Source organism: Gallinula chloropus (assembly GCF_964237585.1).
Source record: "Gallinula chloropus genome assembly, chromosome: 9".
NCBI classification, from domain to species: Eukaryota; Metazoa; Chordata; class Aves; order Gruiformes; family Rallidae; genus Gallinula; species Gallinula chloropus.
Genome location: NC_140094.1, coordinates 1,119,217 through 1,141,440, shown reverse-complemented (window position 1 = coordinate 1,141,440; position 22,224 = coordinate 1,119,217). Strand labels below are relative to the sequence as shown.

General features: G+C 44.1%; 1 protein-coding gene across 1 annotated transcript in view; it reads left to right on the top strand.

The window, feature by feature from the left end:
• Positions 1–2,226, top strand: part of DAPK2 (death associated protein kinase 2) — a gene marked incomplete at its 5' end in the record, with an annotated part of 38,279 nt that extends 36,053 nt beyond the window's left edge. The window contains one exon of the mRNA XM_084267863.1: positions 420–2,226. Coding sequence (XP_084123989.1) covers positions 420–1,055 — 636 coding nt within the window. The 3' untranslated portion in view covers positions 1,056–2,226. The remainder of the gene's footprint in view (positions 1–419) is intronic.
• Between the last annotated feature and the right edge of the window lie 19,998 nt (positions 2,227–22,224).

The following is a 22,224-nucleotide window of genomic DNA, read 5'->3' as shown; positions in this document are numbered from 1 at the left end:
GTAAGTCTCTGACTGCAAATGCATTTAGCTAATCTCAGCATGACTGATGAGGATGTTTGTAATTCGGTTTTTGCTCTGCATTGCATAAAACATTAACTGGAGTGTTTTCAGAATTCTTGTTTTTCCTCTTAGAAGTACTGATAGCTATGGGAAGTATTCACTGTGGAAAATTAACATGAAAAGAAATTGCAGGCTTGTTATTTACACTTACCAGATTGGAATGAACGCACATGGCTTGTCACCTTCATTTTTGTGTGTGGTGTTCGTGGTTTGGTTTGTTTTCTTTTAATCAATGCATGAAGGAAAATCTCCCAGCATTGTGGAAGTTCAGGCTGCATCCTTTGTGTAGAGCTTTTGGATTACTGCACTGTCTTGTAAACGTTCAGTAACACTGGTTCCTCTGTCTGACGACTCACCAGCTGAAAGAAGAAACAAAAGTCCAGGAAAACAAGAAGGTTGAGAACACACAGCTGAAGACGAAACGCCTGAGAGAGTACACCATTAAGTGCCATTCGAGTATGCCCCCCAATAACACCTACATCAACTTTGAGCGCTTTGCCCGGGTGGTAGAAGACCTCTCACTCACGGAACGGGGTTTCAGCACTTTGGCAGCGTCCCGTGACTCCTTGCAGGAGGACATTGATGCTCTGGTTTCCATTTATAATGAGAAAGAAGCTTGGTATAAAGAAGAGAGTGAAAGCGTGAGGCACAAGCTGTCTCAGCTGAAATATGAATACCGTAAAATTGAATCCCTGAAAAGGCACCTCCAAGATGATATCAAGACTGTCGGCACCAGTCTGAGAGGCATCACTGGGAAATACGCTGACCTGCAGAGTCAGTACGAAGCTCTCGGTCAGGAGCTTGCTGAGGAGCTCAAGTGGATACAGGATTTGATGAGTGGTTTTCAGCTGGAAAATGAAGCCTGTGTGAATGGGAACTTTGACTCTGTTTTCAGCAAAGATATTAATGAATCGCTAATGGAGCTGTTAAATAGATCTCGCTGTGAAGAATTCCTTACCGGGTTGAATCTTGATATTACAGAATCAAATCGGTAGTGGTGTAGATGAGGCTGAGTGCAGGGTTTGCTCCCTGTTCCAATGGACAGCAGTTTGAAATGCCTTCAGGGTGCAGGTTCCACACACTCAAAAAAAAAAAAAATACTTAAAAATCACCAAGGAGTAAAAAAGAAATGCAGGTATATCACACAAGATGCTGACCAAAACTGTATGTTCCCGATGGTTTGTAGTGTTGAAGGGATTTTTTTCCACCATGTTCACTGTCTGAACTTAGGGGAACTGGGTTGTCACGGTGCTATGTGGACAGATCTAGCCCTACAGCCTTTTGCATTGTCTGTATGGTACTTCATGACCTCTAACAGTTCCTGAAGATTATGAAGTAATTAACTTGTAATGAAGAGTTGGTCAGTCTGTACACACTAGTATCTGGGTGCCTGAAAACTAATTAAAATCTCATTCTAGCGACTTTGGTTGGACGAAGGAAACAGTTGTGTGGGCCTGCTGCAGGCAGTTCTATAGAGCCTGTGAGAGAAATATTTACAAAGGTTTAATCTGTCCTGTAAAGCAAAGTGAACAGTGTAGTAATTTAACATTTAGCTAGTACTGTGGGAATTCCCTGTGGAATGGCTGCTGATGAAGAGGAGTTACGATTATTTTTCTTAAGGCCAGTCATGCAGGGTGAAATATGTTACCATCAAAGGCGTTAGCTGGATTTTAAACCAAGTGATGAATCAACATCTAAGCTTACTCTCCTTTACCAAAGAAATCCTATTCAAAAGACACAATTGGGAACTTGAAATAATCAAATAGCTGTGTCTTAATTTTACACTGCAAATCTAATTTTTGAGGGATAAGTGATAACATAGATGTCTGGTTTGTTTTCTGCAGTAAAGATGATGACAAAGCTACAAATACTGTAATCTGTGGTGTGGGATTTGACACAAGTGTTCTTGCTGTGAAGAGTTTTTTTTCTTAAGTTTTAGAAAGTAAAAGTTGGCCCGAACTTGAATCCTGCCCTGTTCTCTTGTATTTCAAAGAAATAATTTGATTAGACTGTATTAATATGCACAGATGTACCCATCTCATTTTTGGACACAATAAATAGCCATTTAAGCAGGATGCAGTTGTTCCCTGATGGTGTAGTTAGTGACTGGAAAGGCATGCTGAGCTTCTGTGTCTGGAAAAGCGTTGCTAGCCAAGGTTCTGCAGCTTGTTTACAGCCCCTTTGCTTAGCTGTACAAATTTGCTGCAGGGGGGTTGTTATGCAGCTACAGGATTCAGTGAGATACTAGCCAAGCATCCCTACATTGCTGCTCAGATCCATCCAGAGTGGATCTCTATTTTTGGATATATATTTATCTCTCTATATATCTCTATCTCAGAATGTGTCTTTCACTGCCCAACCTTCCTCCTCCTTTTCCAGAGAAGTGAATGACTGTATGAAATGGAACTGTTGCTGCTCATAACGTTATTGAGAATAACCTTTCCTACTTTGAGACACAAAGATAAAAGCAGACTGTCATGCCATTTGTGCAGAGCACCGTGGGCCTGTTCTGAGAACATGTATTCAGTAGGAGTGGTGTTATTCCTGTCGTTGTACTTGGTGGAGGATGGAAACTGGACGTGCTGCCTGTGGCGTCTTCTTTTGCGCATCATGTAAAACTTTCACATGCTTCAAAGTAGTGCAGGTAGCCAGGCTGTGTCCCTAGCAAGCTGGTGTTGATGGCTGCAGAGAACTGGCCTCCCTTGTGACCCAGCAGTATTGAGAATTTCTGTCCTTTATTTTTTCTTTCAAAACACTTCAGTTGTCATTTCTGCAGGTTCCGTGGAGCTGGAAGCCCCACAAGGTACTATCCAGGGGAACTGGAACACAGGCTTCAATTTTTTTTTTTAAAGGAGAGAGTTTTCATTCTTAAAGTAACTTAAAGTTTAATGACAGTTAATATCTGCAGAAACACCTCTGAAGGATGAGTCTGCCTTGCCTCAGCCATGATCTCATATTCTCTGTTCCTGTAGATTTTCTTTATGAGCAAATGCACTGGCATGATTGGAAGGAACACTGGATGAGGCCATTCTGTTCCTGAGCGTGTTTGGGTGAGGTTAATGTTGTGACTCAGTCCTTGAGGCTAGTGCACTCCCAGCTGAAGGAAGCCACTGACACACTGCTTTTGGGAAGATACCCTGATGATGGAGAAAATTACAAGGTCACTGGTTTGCTGGCAGCTAAGAAATTGAGAGGCACTTATCAACTGTGTGAGCTGTTTTGATTCAGCAGCCTTTCTACTGCTGAAAGGCACTCAGGAATTTTTCATGAGGGTTGAACAGCTGACATTTTAGCCAGTGACATTTTTTTCTACTTGAAATTGATAACTACTCAGTGTTTTGTTTCACTGTGCTAGCCATTTCCAGCAGAAGAAAGTGCTATTTAATCCCAAAATGTCCCAGTTCTGTGGTATGCAAATGGTGGATAGTTTGGCTCCTTGAGTTACTGCTGAAATAGCTGCTCAAATGCTACACCGATAGCATCTGGTGAGAAAAGTGAATCTGTTGTCTAATAAACATTATCAAATGTTTTGCTGAAAAAAAGTGTTTAAAACCTCCATCGTGTGTTTTCCCTTCTCCTCTGGTACTCTGGCTTTGTCAGGTGTCTGGCTTGGCTGCATTCCAGCCCAGTTCAGTATAAATCTCTCTGGCTTGTCTGCCTCTTCCACAGGCAGATCAGAACTGCGGGAACGGTTGGCACTGCATAAACTCCATCATCTTTGCAGGGTTGATTCCTGGTCCCTCTCTCCTCACTTTCCACCAGATCTGGTTTGCAGCTTCCTTTCCCTAAGTATGTCAGGTACAATTGTCTGGTGTACCGAAATTTTGATGCATTTTTGGACTTGAAAGGTGCTTCATTTTTCAGAAGAGCCATGCCAGGGTTTTCAAAGCACCTGTTCCTTTACACCGGGTGGGCATCCAAAACTTTTAGGCACGTGTCTGAACTCTGATCAGGTGGGTCTGTGGGGGTTCTCTCTTCCTATTTTTCCATACTTCGGTATTGCAATTCTTTCCTCTGAAGGAAGTGGAGGCTGGAGTGAAGTCTTTGCTATGCTGATAGACCTTTTGTGGCAAGTTGAGTGGCTAGAAAGGAGCAGCAGTGGAACTTCTCAGAGCAACATTGTGCGCAGGGCTGAGTGTGACCACTGACTGTAGACTAGTTTTAGGATTTTTGTTTGAAATCAGAGGGGTTCTGTCCAGGCACAGTGTGCATTAGATCTAATTATTTTTCTTCTGCTTTTGCTTGTGTGAATCCTCAGTTTCCCCAGCCAGCATTCTTTTCAGCCAGGTCCAGAGCACGGGAATCTTTTGTATTTCATGCACCAAAGGGAGTCAAAGCTATAAAATTGCTCTCTTATCTTCCAGCCAGTGGACAAGCGACAGGCCTTGGTTCGGCAAGCATCTGCTGTTAACATGGAAAACTTCAAAAGGCAATATGCCAGAAGGCGATGGAAGGTATGACAGCGAGCCTTTGATTCTTCCTGTGTCAGGCTTCCTGAGCCTGATGGGATCAGAGAGGGCAAGACAGAGCTTGAATGTAAAATTTTGAAAGGCAGTGGGTAAATGAAATACGTTGGGATATGTCTGCACTGCACATGTGGGATCAAATTCTCATTCTTCCCTCTCTCCACAGCTTTCTTACCGTATCGTCTCACTGTGCAACCACTTCTCTCGTTCGCTGGTGAAAAAGGTCCTGATACAGGATGAGAGCTTGGTAGGTACATTTCTCAAAGGGGAAGGAGGGACATTTTACTGGGCAGTGATCTCTGGCTGGCCTTACATGGGTGCAGAGCCAAACCAGATGGCAGAGATTTTGAGTGAGAAACCAGATGGGACCGTGGCATCCCTTGTGTGTCTGCAGTGCTGCTGTAAGTTGTGTTACTGTGACAAGCTTTGGGCAGGGTGGCTTTATAAACCCTTGAGGTGCTCGCCACGTTTATCCTGTAAAGGAGCAGTATGGTGGCTACAGGTTATATTTGGGTACCGTGGCAGTGACTGTGCTGTCTGACTGAGAAATGGGTGGCCATGGAGCAAGTCTGCACTGCTGCCCTTGTGACCAGCTGCACCCTGTGGGCGGGGGACCCCCTGAGTGCATCTAACCCTTTGGAATGAAACTCTGGGGGACTTCTATTAGCTCTACTTTTCTCAACAGATGACTCACTAATAATAACAGAACATCATGTGTAGGAGCATGGTATCTCATTTACATGGTCTTTCTGTTTCAGAGAAACTGTGAAAGTGACAGTGAGGATCTTTCACAAAGAAAAGCCTCTCACCAGAGGAGGAGCAGCGTGTCATAATGTATGGGGAATTCCATGGGCAGGAGACAGCGGAAACTTTCATTCTTGATGGAAGAAGCAGCTGTGACAGCAGACCTTGATGCCTTGTCTGAATCCTTGGTATGATGCTTCTCACTTCTCAAACGACACCCACAGCTGGATGATGTTATTAAAGGCTTTCTGAGCATTTTGGACAAATGGGGATCCAGATTCCCAAGGAAGTGCCTTGGCACAAGCACCACTATATGTGCTTTTATATGTTGAGACTTTTGGTGATACTTCAATTTATTTGTGTTACCAGCTGCACTCAGGATGTGGGGTTTCTACTGGGACACTCTTACTGAAGAATCATTTACATTCCGCACAATGATTAAGACTGTGTGCATTATTATTATTATTATTATTATTACTATTATTATTAATATTATTTCAGGCAGGGAAATTGTTATTGAGTCTTAAGGAGATTTTTAAATACAATTTTTGTATTTGTTAATAGCAAAAAATATTTAATGGCAGATTTCTGACAGTACTGTGTGCAGTACTCTGCTGTTGCTGTTATTGAAGAGAAACTCACAGCGTTGTTATGCATCATCACCTTGATTTTGTGAACTGAGCAGTGAACAGTTCTGTGCTGCCACAGATTTGTGCTCTGCTCATCATCTTTGGCTGAAGACTAATGCAATTGCCGCTGTCAGTTTGAGTACAACTGATTCTGGCCACTGGAGGATGAGATAGGCCAGGACAATTTTGGGATGAAAAAGGGGAACAAAGTCTGTAGTGACTTGCATGCACTCAGATACACAGTTATACAGAATGATGGCAGGATGCTTCACCAAAACCACGGCACTTCGGAACCCGAGGTATACACAGACATGGTCTGTATGAGACTGTCACTAATTCATTGTCAGCAAATTGGAGACTCATTACCACCTATTTGGATAGGTGCTGTTTACATGTAACCCAAACTACAAATAGCTGTGCTTTGTTCAGGGGGTTGCATCCAAAATTGAGGAGGGTAAGCACTTTGATACTGATGCAACGTCTCCATGCTCAGAAGTTGCATCATTTTAACTATATTAATTTCTAGCCAGTATTGTTCAATTGGTACCAAAAAGTGTACATAGGGTTGTTAGAAGCTCATATTTATTTTATCATTTAATAAATTAAAAATCGTAAAGCAAGCCTACCAGAAAAAACTATAGGTTGATGGGAAACTGGTTTTGTTTGGCTTTATGGTTGCCACCTCTAGGCTGAGGTTTTAGAGCTGAAGGTGTGAACTGTCGAAAACTAGTGCCAGGTCCATTTTACTGGGCAAAAAAAATGTTTCTATGAAAGAAAAATGTTATTTGTAGCTTTGTGTCCTTGCTTAGGTGGGAACTCGAATGCAGTTGATGAGAAACAATTTCTGTGACAGGAAGGAAATGGGCAAGAAGCATTGAGGGAGAGAGAGGCAGAGAGCGAGATTTGAGGGGGAGAAAAGCTAAGAGGGAGAAGATAGTGTGGAGGGAAGAGCAGTGGAAAGGAATGAGTATGAGGGAAGCGTAGGGAGCAGACGTGAACCTGGACTGGGAAGGTTGAAGTGCAAGAGAATGTAGATACAGGAATTGTGGAAGTAGGAAAAGGAACGCTTTGGCATGCATAGCCCTGCATTTTGTTACTATTTGTTTAATTTCCTTTTATTTTTTGTGTCTTGTCCTGCCTGTGAGGTGTGCCTGGTCAAGGGATAAGGAGCTCTAAGACATAGGCTTCTCTTCCCATGCAATTAAAAGTTGCATTTCTGAGCTTTCTGTGTAACTTGTGAGGTAGAATCCACGAAGTGCTGTAGTAATGTATGTATTAGGAGGGAGGAGGACTGGGAAAAGTAGTGTTTTAGTGTCTGGAGAGAATCATTCATAAATAGAACATAAAAAAATACAGATTTAGATAAAATCTGCCCATTTTACCTACCAAGTTTTGCTTCCCACTTTCCCTGTTCTATGCATTACTATTAGTTGATTCTCTGGGCTATGAAAAACCAACTAATCTCTGTGCCAGTATTTTGGGGTTTTCTTCTGAATTCCTTAAGTTTGAAAACACCTTCAGTGTCCAAATTAGAGACTGCAGAATGTGCACATAGATCGCACGTCTGAAAATGAAGCCCTGGTTACGGTAGTTGTTAGGTTGTTGCATTGGAATTGGGCTCTCACAGAGATGAGGTCATTCTTCTCAGGCAAAGTCCCAGCAACTGTTTGAGCAAGATGGGATGCAGCAGAAAGGCAGACGGAGGAGTGGAAGGCTGCGAGAAGCCATAAGCTCCAGCTTATTAAGTCTACATTAATAAAAGGTATGAGCTGGTGTTTTGAGAAAGACATTGCCAGCAGTTCGTGGTGTTTGGGCCTCGGTCATCTTTTGCCCAGGTCAGCTAAGGACAGGAGGTGGTGGGTTAGTGGAGAGCAGCAGAGTCGGCCTTTCTCTATGGCACTCAGTCGTTCCGTAGCTTCACGTGGCTCACAAGTGGTGTGGCATTACTCATGGCACAGAAACCACAACGAGCAGCACTCAGGTCAATCCAAATGCTTCCCTGGCTGTTCCAGATTGGAGCACGCTGTGCAAGCAAGCATGACCCCCCTTCTCAGGACTAGTGCTTGTGGTTTATTGGGAAGTTTTACTCTGCTTATCCAAACCTGGTGTTCACTGTATTTATCACCCTATCTACTCATTGAGATGGGAGTTCAGCCCTGCTTCAGGGACGCACAGCCTAGTTAAACTGTTTATGGCACGGGAAGGCAGGGTTAGCTTCATACACTTGGTGAGATTTTAGGGACAACCTAGAGGTGCCTTTAATTTAGGGGAAGCAAACAAGTTGTGGAAGGGACAGGGTGTGTGGGAGAGGAGTGGTGGGACTCTGTTAGAAGACTTTATGTTACAGAATTACTGGGAGGGGGGCTTATCTTAAGCATGGGATTTTTGAGCGGTAAGGAACCTGCAGGGAAGCGACAGTCTGAAAACAAACCTATTTTTATTACAATAAGAGTTTTTATTGTTTAGCGGCGATGTTTTTACGTGTTTATGAAGAGGAGGTGCTGGTTGTGATGCACTGGGAAATACTGCCGGGCCCAGCGGCGGCGTCTGCTGTTGTGACTCGCTAATAAAGTTTTGCCAAGCAGGACCGGCGTCTTCTCTTTCTTTGCCGGCGGCAGGTGAGCTGGCGCCTGGCCCCCAGCACGGCCGGCTGGCGCTGCGGCCTGACACGGCACCTGTGCAGGGGCCCGCCGCGCCCCTCAGGGCAGCCCCGGGGCAGCACGTAGGCAGGTTGTCCCGGAGGCGGTGGCGGTAGGCCGCGGCCCTTCTCCCTGCTCTCCTCAGAGGTGGGGGACTGGGGAGGGAGGCCCGAGGCGGGCGGCTTCCCGCCGGGGAGGCGGCTCGGGGGTTGGGATGGGCCCTCGGGAAGCCGCAGCCGCCGGCTTCGACCGCTGGGCCGTCGAGGGGACAGAGCGGGCGCTGCCCTGAGGAGCCGCCCGCGGAGCGGCCTCGGGGCGGCGGGAGGGGGTTGAGGGTCGGCGCTGTGGAGCGGCCACCGCCGTTACTCCCCTCAGCGGCGGCGAGGGGAGCCGGGTCTGGGGGCGGGGTAGGCCCCCTGAGAAAGCCGATCAAAGTGGCTGTTTCAGGAGGACCGGTGGGGTGCTGCGTGGGACCCCTGAGCAGCCGTCACCTTCGCATCAGCGGGCTCTCTGGCCAGAGCGGGCTGGGGGCATTGCTGGTAGCTGCGTGCTGGAGAAAGAGCAAAAGCCGGGCTGTGGTGGATGGTGCTCCCGCTCCAGGACCAAGGTCCCCGTGTCCCGCGGCCTCGGGGAGCCAGGTAAGCCCGGCTCCGCCTGACCCCAGAAGCTCTGTGCACCATTTCTGTTTGTCTTCTGCTGTTGCTGGTCTTGTTCTTCTGTTCTGTGCCGAGTCCATTAACGGTGTATCTGGTGGCTTTTTAGTCACTTTTATTGCATTGTGTCTATTCACATTTCTTTGTTGCGTGCGCCAGGGAGAAGGAAGAGGCTGAGGAAGGAAGAGGACTCCTGGCATTTCATTTCCCTCTTTGCCATGTGGTCACTGTGTGAACTGGCTGACAGTCTTTCCACTCAAATACCGACCCTGTCTTCACGTAGACTTTATGAGGTGCAGTGCTCAGTGGTAGGCGCTATGCTTCGTTTAGCAGAGAGAGGAGTTAGAAGCGGTGGCTGGCCAGATACACACCTTACTGTTAGGCAGGGATGGCAAGGCGTGGTCACCTGGAGATCCAGGCAGATAAATGTGTAATTGGAGTCGATCCAGAGGCAGTTACTGGGGGTGCATCTCTTACCACCAGTGGGCTGTCATGCCAGGGCTGAGAAGTAGACACTTGCAATTGGGGCCCCAGGGTATGTTGGTATGCAAATACTGGTCTAAATTTATTTATGATTTTATTCATTTTAAACCCTGAATTCATAGAGCTGTTCATTTGACATGTATGATGTTGGAAAAGAGATGTTGTACAGGAGAGCATACGATTTTCTGAACTAATTTATGCAATATCACTATAAATACAATGTGAATGTGACCATGGTAAATGAAGTGATCGATCAGTTAGTAGGGCAAGCTGCAGAAAACGTTTTAGATGTTTTGTGTTGGGCTTTCTAGAGCATGTAAGGCAGGTTATGGTTTTCTTGTCCAGTATATCCTGGTTTTACTTCTGGAGAGGTAAGAGTAGTCATGAATTTGGAGCTCCAAGTTACCTTGGCTTTTCCCACAGCTGGTAGATACTGCTTTATTCAGACCAGAGGCAGAGGAACCTGGCTAATGCAGGTTACAGGATTTATGTATGCAGTGAGGTTGAACCAGACGTACCCTTGAGTTTCTGCTCTCCAGAGCAGTAACTAGTTTCCTTCCTGTAGTTTCTCCTCGTAGTTAGCTAACACCTACATTGCAGAATTGACTTCCTGGGTCTCAATGCTCAGAAGCAATTGATGTAACCTCCTTCTGCTTTGAAAGCTGAGGCTGTTTAGCCTGCAGTGGTTTGTCCTTTCAAAGGGTTTTAAGCTAAAATACTTAAATTGCTCTTGTGTGGCTTGTGGCTACCAGAGTTCTTTCCTTTTCACAGCTGAGAGCCCTAATCACTGGGGTAGAGAGCAGTGCTCCCTCTCTGTGGTCTGAGGAACCTACAAGTCCTGCATGTAATATAGAAGCACCAGCACCTCTTGTAGCTGTGTTGAAGGAAAGAGTTGGCCTTTCCCACAGATGAAGGTTGTTGCCTGATTCTAGAGGACAGTTTGGGACTACCTTCAAACAAAGGCAGGCATGTTCCCACAGTCCAGTACAGCACCAAAGGAAAGGAGACTTAGATTTCAGATGCAGGGTTTTTTCCTTCACCTTTCCTTGTGTCTTTCAGGGAACAGAGAGTATAGGTGCTTTCTACCAGCTCCAGGTGGAGGGTGGGAGTCTAAATGCTTACTAGGTAATGAGTGAATGGTTTGCCCTTCCCTAATTATCCTTCTGCTTTTGTGATTTGTAGGCAGTAGAAGAGGAGAGAATGATTCTGAGAGCAAGGAGCTTGCTTTCCTTCATGCTAGCTGATCCTTGATACAAACTGCTAATGTAAAAGTGATTTGAGAGCCTTGGTTGACAGCTGGTGCCTTGGTAGCTTCATTTCAGTCTGGAGCCCTCTTTGGAAAGTATTGTTAGCCAGAATCCTCTTTTAAACTTTGTTTTTTCTCTTCTGCTAGTACATGTAACCTTTACAGTTCACAGCACTTGAAGGGCAGGAGGTGCATGCAGTAGTAATTTATCATTATTCTGTGACTTATCTAAGACCCATTAGAAATTATTGACATTTTTTTCTGTCATGTTTGGAATTATTGGAAACTTATGACAAGGTGCTGAAAAGCAGTTGAGAGAGAGGGTTTTTTTCCTTCTTTTTTTTTTTTTAATGGTGCTGAAAAGCATTCAGTTTCTTCCAGGAACACCACCTCCAGCTGCTCAGCTTCAGCAGGTGCAGCAGTACTGCACTTAGCACCTCAGATCTAATTTAAAAATTGCATCTTCACCTTGAACCATGGTACAGGGACTGCAAGATTGTTCTTAAGTGTCTGTTTCACAGGTTTTTAATGTGCTTTAGAGGCTGGGCAGTTTGGATAAGCTAACTAAGTAATTGTAGAATTGCACCAGGGGTTTTGAAAATAATATCTCAAAGCTGCTGTTTTGTTTTTAGTGGAAGAGTCCTCACAGCCTCCTAAACATGGCTGGGGTGTGCCTGAGGTGACACAGACTGTATCCCATTGCACAGACTGAGAGCTGGAGAGAGCTCTGTGTGTTCATAAGGAAATCTGCCAGCTTCCCTTTTGTTTTCATAAAACAGTGGGGAACAAAGTGATGTGGTGTTCCTGCAAATGGCACCTTTGGGTTTGCAGCGTGGATGAAGAGAGACAGAAAATGTGAGTTCACTGGAAATGTTCCACTTAGGGATCTATTACTGCAGGGTGGTCTGGGGCAGGTGGGGCAAGGGAGGCAGGGTCTGAAGTGCTTGAGAAACAGCAGTCACCTTCTGTAAGAGTATGTGGAAGCAAAAGACCCCTGAACAAAATGTCTAGGGAACAGAATGAAGACACACATGCTAGTACACTTCTCCAAGGCATCAATCAGGGAGAGAGTTTGTGTTCAAGACCGTGTGGGTTCCTTTCTTATAGTCTTGCTTTTGAAATTTATTCCTATTTGTTCTCCCCACCCCAAACTGTACTTGCACTTGGACTTTTCATTTCAAAGAGCACTGGCTGTTTGTTTATTTTAAAAGTCACACATGAGACTTCCAGGTCTTAGTTGTCTTTGTTTTGAAAATCCTTTCAACAGTCAACACAGACTTACAAGTGTGACCCAGAATTCTTTTTCTATTGGTGATGATGAATGTAAAGTTTGTTCTGTTCAATGGCTTTGGCTATGCTGAATGAAGCAAATCCTAACAGATTGCTTAGATGGGTTCCACTTTGGAATCACAGAATCATAGGGGTTGGAAGGGACCTCAAGAGATCATCGGGTCCAACCGCCAAAGCAGCTCCCTAGGACATATCACTCAGAGAAGTCCAGGTAATAGCAAAAGTGACATGGGCAAAAGAAACGTGGGGGATTACAGGCTGTTTCACCACTGGATGTCATGCCTTGCCTGCCTGACTTGGGTTAGAACTGTTTGTGCAAATAACTTGGGTCCTGTGTTAAAGGCAGACCAAGCAGGGTGTACTTGCACCACTGAATCTATTTGATGCTAGAAAACTAACTCTCTGAATAAAAAAAAAAAGGGGGCAAAAAAAGTTGCTTGAACCTGAAATAAAAACACAACAAATGTAACAAAATGACAGTGCTGCCTGTGAGCTTGGGATGTGACTTTGACTGCCTTTTGGGCAGGCAGTGAATGTGTGCTCTTCATGACAAAATCTGCACTGGAGGTCTGACATGCCTCAGCTGCAAGCAATTTCTGTAATTCATATTAATTAAAATATTGATGACCTGCTGTGGTCTGAAGGGTCTGTCTCTCCCTTTGTCAGCTCTTGTTACTGCTCATATATATAAGGGGATGCTTGATCTTTAATAAACTTTGCAGCATCTGATCTGCAGGAAGCTGAAAGACCCTGGGCTGAACTGTGGTGATTTGGGGGAGTCAGATCAGCAGTCCAGCCCCAGCAGGTGAATTTTAGAAAGGGAGGCAAGTGACCTGTCCTTGATAGCAGCTTTACTGACATTGGAGCTGTGGGTTTGGGCAACGTTCCCAACTCTGCAAGTGCAGAGAATGCTGCACCCAGGTACCAGGGAACATCTGGGAAAACAAATCAGCTTCTGTTCTACTCCCTAGTGAAAAACCAGTAAAACCCTCCTCTGTGGCTGCAAAACACAACTTCCCTCAAGAAAAAGCTGTGTTATATGGGACTAAAAACCACCTCCCAACACAGGTAGTCTCATACCTTTGTTTGTATCTCCTACTTGAGCATGAAATGAGCTTAGTGAGGCTCTCCTGGGAAGCTGATAGGATGCATGGCCCAAAGTGACCCTAAATCAATCTGATTCCATTTCACTCCACTGCTGGGGAGTAATACAGATGGTACCAACTGGAGTAAATCTCTCTCATGTGGCAGTGCTTGTCATGCTGCATATTTTACCTGTACTAAGACCTGATAGAGCTGCTTTCCCCACTGAGTTTCAGCACCTGCAATTAAGACTGATGAAGCAGTTAAAATATTAATGACGTTATTTTTGTTGGGCTGAGTATTGTAAATGAGTTCTAATTCCCTCAGGGTGTCTGGTTTTTGTCTGGGATCCTTGTTTCTGAATTCTTAAAATAATTTGTGCTGCACAGGTTGCTAACATTAGATAAACTTTTCTAAAGTTTCAAGCCTCTTGTTTGCTTGGGAACCAAAACATGGGAATTGCTCAGCTTGAAGGGAAAAAAGAGTGAAAATAAGGCAAGGCACAATTAGGAGTCTCATCCTGTGTATGCACATATTTATTTTGTTTACAGTGAGTGTTAAATTCCCTCTTTCCCAAGTGTGACATTGGATTTGTGCTTCTGTATGGTCTCTAGCCAAAACATGTATTCAACTTGTTCTAATTCTTCAGAATATGGAATTAAACTTGTAAGAAGAAATGGAAACTGTTCTGCAGCAGAGCAAAAGGAACTTCCAGCATTCTTATGGGGAGCTTAGAATCAGTTGAAGAGCCAGTTTTCCTATTGAATCGACACTACTGTTCATTTAATATCAACTTCAGACGTCTCATTTGGTAACAAAGGAAAACTAAAGCTGCTTAAATGGTCTTTCAAACAGGTTTTTTTTTTCCTGTTGGCCTTTTATGCTTTTTGTGTGTTTCTAAAAGCTTTGCTGGCCAGCTGCTTGGAGAATCAGGGAACAACAGATGTATATAGAAGTTTTCTAAAAAGTTTATGAAAACAGCAAATTTGCAAATATTAGAGGATTGTTAAAAGCTACAAAATAGTATGTACTTTCCAAATGAACTTCTGTTACACAGCTCCTCTTTGACCAAGCTTCCCTAACACCTCAGTACAGTACACTTACCTGTGCTGGATGGCTGTGTGCAACTGTTGCCAGCCAAAGGGAATGTCACATGAATATATTAGTATCGTTCTAAATATATGAAGTAAAGATTTTCTCTCCTGACCATTTTTTCTAGTGACTACTGCAACTTTTATAGGCTCTGTTGAAATAGTCTGTTACTTAAAATCTTCTTAGGCTCTATATGATCTGCCAGATGCATGGTTTGTACCCGACCACATACTAACTCTTAAGTACCTTGGAAGTGGCACACCACTTACTTCTGATGTTTGTTTAGTAAATGTGTAAACAGGACTGTGACTTTAAGGGCAGTTACTTCAGACAGAGTGTGTCTACAGCTACAAAATAGTAGTTGAGATCTCTTGTGATTCAAGCACTAAAGATCAGTGGAAGAGAGACTCAAAATAATAAAAATCTGTCTGTTCTTCCAATGTTTTAGCTAATCAAAGCATAAAAGAACCCAGCAAATACATTACAGTATCTCATTCTGTGACTGTAACCATGGTATCTGAGTACCTTCTAGTCAAGGACAGCTTTCAAAACAGTGTGAAATATCCTCTTAAGGATTAGCAAAAAAAAAAACCTGATCAACTTGACTTTTTAGTTTTCTTCACTTTGGCTCTTACTCAGAAAAATCACTGACATTCATGGAAAAGACTTGCATCCCTGCTTACTTGTAAATATGGGCTTGAAATCTTCTTAACTTTTTACTGAACTGTAACTTCAGGAGAACTTAAGCATCTGACCACTTTGTCGCCAAGATGCAGAATTCACTGCTCTGGGAAGCTGGTGGTGATTTACTAGGTGTTATTTTTATTCTCTGTTTCAGTATCCTAAAATATTAAGTGACATTCTGTTCAGAGGTGCCTCATCTTTGAAACAATATAAAGCTGCAGTCCATATGGCCTCTAGCTGTTGTAAGGATAGCTGTTGGCTGTGCTAGGCTGGCCACTTTCCTGCTTCAGTAATTGCTTTCAGCATGCCTGAGATGTGCCCTGCTGCTTCAAGGGGATGCCTTTTGTGTCCTGCCCTATATTGTCCTGCAGTCGTGCTCCCCCATGTCACATTTGTATGAGAAGCTTTTGTGCAGCATAGCTTAATTCCCCATGCTGTGAAAAGGTGGGTTTTTCAGATAGAGAAGAACCCTTAAAATCGAATTAAAACCCTAATTTTGAGCCCTCTGAAGGATGGGATGATGCATGTATTCCAGATGTTCTTCTAAAAGGTCTTGGACCTACACTGCTCTGTCTCTCCATCTAGACCTAAGCATCCCTGGATACTTTGCAAAGCCTGAAAATCCTTCTCAGCAGCCTGCTTCAAGGGAAGAGCCCTTGTCTGTGTTCTTTCCATTGCTGTAGATCTTCTGGCTGTCTTGCCTCAGTTTAGGCATGGCTGTTGATCCTGGGGCATTTTAAAGCAGCTGGGAATAGAACCAGTACTGGTTTGAAGCTTGAAATGCCCCATGTTGGTGCCTGGAAAGATGGACAGGCAGGTACCATCCCTCCTGCCCTCCCTGTTATTTGATTATTGTTTTGCCTCACTGTCTCCCTGTTCCATGTATATGATGGCTGAACCTCTTTCTCCAGTACTCAACCATGCCACAGCTTCATCCCAGTAGTTCCCTAGAAGGGGATGGGGATAAAATGAGCCCAGAGGGCTGGGGGAGTGCAAGGGCATGTCCTGGCTGGGGGGTGCTAGAGAGCATCACTAGCAGTCAACACTGGGGCACAGTGTTTCTGCTTCAAGACTTAGCAGTAATGGAAAGCACAAGTTGGATAATACTCTTGGGTAGAGGTAGGTATTGTGTCAGGGAGCTTCCTCTTTGCCCAGGCTGCCGTGACTGTGTCTGTGGATTTACACAGAGGTGGTTCAGGTGATCTCTGGTTCTTTCTCTGTTACACTGGTGTATTTATAAAAATCAGTCAGCCTTCCACTATGGTGTATCACACGTTTCCTCTTTATACCTTATCCCTTGAAGTCAGGAGGCAAGATCTGCAAATGTTTCCTATGGCTACCATCTCTTTCAAGTTACATTCTCCCTTTCTATTAATGCTTTAAAGTCATAAATACAGCAGCAGTAGGCTTGTGGTTTGTTACTGTGCAGCTGTGTCTGCAGTGATGGTGCTCCTTGCATCCAGAAGTAGTAGTAATGTTAGAAGAAGTTTGAGCAGGACTTTCCTCTGTTGGTGATAGCATTCTCAATCCATATATCCCAAATCACCTTCCTGCAAAACTGCTGCTGCAAATACTACTTCTGAATTACCTTCCAGTCCTACTATGTTGATTCCAAGTTTTCACAGTAGTATTTCAGCTTTTGCTTCAAGGAGGGTGCTCTTACATGAAGTGCACCAACGATACTGAAAGTCTTCCATATTGCTGTAACCTCCTTTTTGGTTTGGTTGGATCACAACTGTTGCATCTCTTCTAAACTGTGACTAAGGTAAACGATTAGGGGAGCGAGGGTGTTAAATTATTGTCAGTTACAAACTTTAAAAATCATTCTTCTGGTTTCCCATAAGCAGTAATACTGGATTTGTATTGTTTTATTCAACTGCTGCATGAAAGGGTGACATGGGTTTTGATTTCAGGTCCTGTGGTCCTTGGTGCATGTTTCTAAAGAGATTTGTTAGCTAGCTGTGAGCTAGAGCTAAGGACTCTTGCTTTGAGTGGCTCTGTTCTGTACAGTTACACATCCTACAGGAGGCTTGTGAACAACCATAGGCACAGCATACTTCAGGCATTGAAAATGCTGCAAACACAATAAAATACCGAGCTAGGTAATTCCAGTGCTTCCCCCCTCTTCTCTTTTTGTGCCCAGTTGATGTTGGAGCTTCTCCTCTGCTTGAGGCTGACATGAACCAGCATTACACTGGGACGTGCTGCATTTTGAAGCAGCTGGATCACGCGGTGTTCCACCAGACCTCCTCCTTGCCGGGCCTGAACAACAGCCGTGCCCCCACCACTGACAGGCAGTGTCTGCCAGACCGACCATACTGTGTGTACTGAGCAGGGGCCAGCTGGAATAAAGTCTGTTTGCAGGCTGGCTGGCCTTGCACAGGAGAGGAAATTGGACGATGTACTTAGAAAGGGGAGAAAGGGCTGTGGATGAGGGAAGCAGGGGAACGACACTGAGGAGATCCTGGGCGAGGTGGGGAAGGGTCACTGTATTGCATAGCAGGGGGAGCAAAGTTTAGGGGGGTGTAGGTGGTGGCAGTGAGTGTGGGCTCATGTGCTGTCCCGAGGCAAGGTCCTCATTGATACCTTCTAATATAACAGGGATTTCTAGTTCTCTGATACTCCCTAGGAAGAGAGGTGTCTGCTGACATTCCCATGTCACCATACTGAAACTAACTGTCCTGGCACTTTTCTTATTAGGATTCTTTATTCTATGGCTTGAACTTGAATCCCAGCACCAGTATTCAGCCCTGTAACCTCAGGCTGAAGGATGAATATGAGACCGTGACCAAAACAGATCTTAAAGCCTTCACCACACTTCAAAGTCTGGTACACCAGGTATCTTCTAATTGTACATCAATATGATAAACTCTACAGGTGATAGCAGTGAGTATGAACTCAGGGAGCACTTCAGCTGGAAAGATAACTGGCCTGGTGGATTTCTAAGCTCCTGCAAAAAATGCTCATTCCAGAACTGTCCTCATGTGGGCTGGATGGGCCTTCTGGCCCTCTCACTGCCTGCTGCATGGCCTGGCCAGACTGCTGCGGTGCCTTTGTGTGCTGTGCTGTACACCTTGCCTGCATCCGAGCCAGCAGCAGCCAGCCAGCTATGCAGGGCCTTTCAGGAGCTGAATGCTCCTGCTGTGTTTGGCAAGGAGGAAAAATAGGCAGCTTGAGGGAATTAAAAATAACAGTGAGAAAAACCTGTTCAGTAATCAGCTGAATGTTGAGGGAGGGGATGAGGAGGAGGATCAAATGGAGTGTAGCCAGCTGCATGTGTTTGCCCCTTAGCGCAGCATTTGGGCATGGGGATTGATTATACCAAATCCTGAATGTGTGACCAAACAAACACCATTTCTTACCAGATAAGATACAACTAAAGAATAAAATTTCACTGTTTACTTGCTATACCTACTTTAAAATGTTTCTGATAGGATTTTATTGACTTGTTCACTTTCAGAGAAATTGGGAAAAAATGTCTCAGCCATCAAGCAGCCTGGTTGGTGTTTGCTGCAGTGCATTGACTCACTTTTTGCCTCTTCTGCCTTGCTGCTTATTCCTCTCCTGTAGCCTGGCAGAAGGCTTTTGCGCTCTGGTCTCATACTTCAAAAAGTACTACCCATTATGAGCAAACACTGCAGTTTATCATCCCCAGATAAGTGGACAGAATATGTCTTGCACAGCACACGCTCTTTGCCAAGGCACATCCACAGAAAATTGTCCCTTTGGCTTTTCTGGTCCCAAACCCATTATTATGAACCACCCAAAAGTCCGTTTGCTTTACATCTATAACATGCAGAAGACCAGAAACACTGGTCAGATTGTTGCCTGCCTTATTCTAGGGCCAGGTGGGGTTTTGATGAGTTTATTTTGGGAGGTGGTGTTAGTAACTGCAGCTATAAGAGAGAGCCATGTGCCTTTAACCAGTAGTGCAAGAACTGAAGATGGAAAACTGCTCCTGTGGGCAGACCCTCTGGGCTTTTGGGTAAAACCCTACTATTGGGTTGTGGAGCCTGGAGCCATACTCCACACTGAAACTCCAGATAGCCTTGGAAGAGTTGCTTTATCTGTCTGGGCTTCAGTTTTTTACCCCTCTGAAACGAAGGTGTCGACACTGTTCCATGTGAAGAGTTTCTCTCCAGTATTCATTTTAACAGTGACCTTTGTATCCGATGAGTCTCTTTTGAGTAGCAGCAACGTATTGTAGTGGTAGCAGCCCAAGGAGCAATGTGGGACAGGAAAAAAGAAAAAAAAAGGTTGGAATTTTACCAGCCCTTTACTAAAAAGATCAGTATGCACAAGGGTTTGCTTGTAGAAGGAGAACATCAGGTAATATGCTGAGCTGGAATGCAACCTGTGCTGGACATACTGGGATGAGATAATTATTCTACTTACATCTTGGTTTATTCTACTTACACCTTGTTTTCCTCATCTAAGGGAAAGACAATTGCTTTTAAAAACATTCTGAGATCTCAAAGTGAGAAGTGCAGGAGGGTATTATTTATATTGTGGTGCTTGCTGGAAAAAAAAAAACCTGAATGCAAGAACAAATGGAATGAGAGGAAACATGGAAACAATGGGAAGAGAAAAACTGCTTTTAGCCTTACAGAGTAGTCATTGATTCGTGAAAGCAGAAGGATAATTCCTCATTGTACAGCTTCCAGACAACAGTTAGAATATTCACTTCCAGTTAAAGACTAGAAAAATACCAATGAACTGACAGAAGCTAAAGAAAAGTCACTAAAAAAAAAAAGTTAGGGGACTGGGGAAATAACTAATAGAAGAGTCTAAAATATGGCTTAGTGATCTGGTGGAAAGGAGCATGAGCAAGTGACATAGCTTGTGAAAGTTGGAAAAGATGACCAACTTGCAGAAAAATTAATTGCTTTTATAGCTCAAGTTCAGGAAGAGGAATTCTGGAATGAAACTAGAGGTGTTTTCTTTCACAAAATAGGGAAAAATCTTTTTTAATCTGAAGAGTGATCACCTAGAGAAAATGGAAGAAGTCATTATTGTTAAGACTGCTAAACAGTGCATTAGAATATGTACAGACAAGATGTTTTACAACGTTTCAGGCCTTCAGGCTTCATGTGGTGCCGGGGCGTTTGAGTGTTGTTAGTTTTGAGGATAACTTGACTATTTTTATGCACGTGTGTCCTGCAAGGAAAAATAAAACAACTACAAAGAAGGGCTTCTTTCCAAGGCTTCACATTTATTACTAACTTTTATAAAATTAATACTATATTAGTACTGTAATTCTTATGTACAAACCTAAATTCCTCTTGTTGAAAGAAATCATGCACAGGATCTTGCATGGAACAGTTATGGTAGAGTCAAAAAAAGAGTGGCATTATGCCCATTTCAGAGAAGAATAAATGCTTAGGGGACTTACTCAAGGTTAGATCCCCTCATTAAAAGCTTTCTGTTTAACAGAAGAACTCCATATAAATGAATTTCAATGTTTTTTCCTTATGAGAATGGAGACCACCTCAGTGCTGTGCTTATGACTGCATGAACTTTAACTTTAATCCGTATTTCTTAAAAGTTTTTGCCTCACTAGTAGAATATTAGTGTTTGCTAGAAACAGCTCGACTGTTATTTTGCTGCTGAGTCCAGTTTCATGTGATGCAACTCTTCGTAAACATTAACTCCTGAAATACTCTGGCTACTCCTTTTGGAACAGCAGCGAGTTTGTTGTGCATGGAGTTAATGTGTACAGCGCACATCGCTTGCGTACTATTGTTTGGCAGTTCTCCAGTACATCCCCCAATGTCCTGCCAAGGCTAACAGGTCTGTTTGCTTCTGTTGCTCCAGGGCCGTGACAGCTGGATAACCTTGCCACTTTAAATGCAGAGGGACTTCTAGTCTCAGTCAGTTTGCACCAGTAGTAAGCACAAAGGTGATACTATTGCTCTGTGTTGTCTCTTCCATGTTTTCAAACCGTGTTTTGGTTTGCCTGGCTCACTGTCTAGGAAAGACTTGAGGGGGAGGAAGCAACTGGTGACAAGGGGTTTTGTGACTATATTGCTGAAGGGATATGAAGCTGGGGACACAACTGCAGGATTACACAGTGGTGGTTCTTAAAAGAAAGCAGAGGACCAAACCTGGCTTGCAGGGCCACTTGTGAGCCACCAAGGAGCTGGCAGTACAGCTGAGGAGTAACCATCCCACCAACGGTACTTTAACCATTGGTCATCTATTGTTTAACTCTTCCTACATGTTTACACATACAACTATTATTATGACACAATATTTAAACTGCACTTTGGCTGTGCACTGGCTGCTGTCATACCAAGCTTATGTGAATTACTTCTGAAGTCCTAACAACCTCCTTGCTATCTATACAGGCTCAAAACGTTTTGTACCCTTGCCTAGATCAGTTTGGAACTAGTCTTCTGTATGAATTTTAATATTGCTTAGTTGTTCACGTACAATCCTTTTACTTTCCCCTTTATATTCTCATTCATTGTCTTCCAGTGTGGACCTCTCCTGTTTCCCATGTGTTTTTCCCATTTGCTCGCTGGTACGTTTCCTGTTCTGGCCTGGCCAAGGGCGTTTCTGAGGTGCAGAACACTTTTCACCCAGATTGGCTTGTAGCAGTTTGAAAAGGTTACCAGCTAAAGAAAAGGAGAGGTGGTGATGGACTGAATCAGATCTTAAATGTGAGGTTACTTCAGCCTGGTTTCTACTCTGAGTTTCACAGGGTGGTGGGGATGCAACAGTAGAGGGAGGGAAGCGCCACAGCCACCTGCAAGCCTGAGCTCTGAAAGTGCTGATTATGTGGCAGTGATGATTTGTACTGGGGTAAGAGCCAGCTGGCCCTGTGGATGCAGCTTTAAGTTGCTTTCTAATAAATAACAGTTAGTATGGCTCAGCTTGGGATGAACAGGAAGCGCCATGCAGAAGAACTGTCACTCCAGAACATGAGTCACAAGTGACTGACACAGATGCATATATTTCAGTGCCTCCACATTTGGCATCCCTGTACAGGCAAAATGTTCTAATAACAGCTACCCCCATGTCCCTTGGATCCACAGCAAAAGAGCTAGTGTTTGATGAGTAACATATAGGAGACATAGGCAAATGGTATTTTTAGCCCAGCAATCCGTTTTTCCAGACACTTCCTAGGTTGGTGTAGGCTGGCTTTAGTCACGT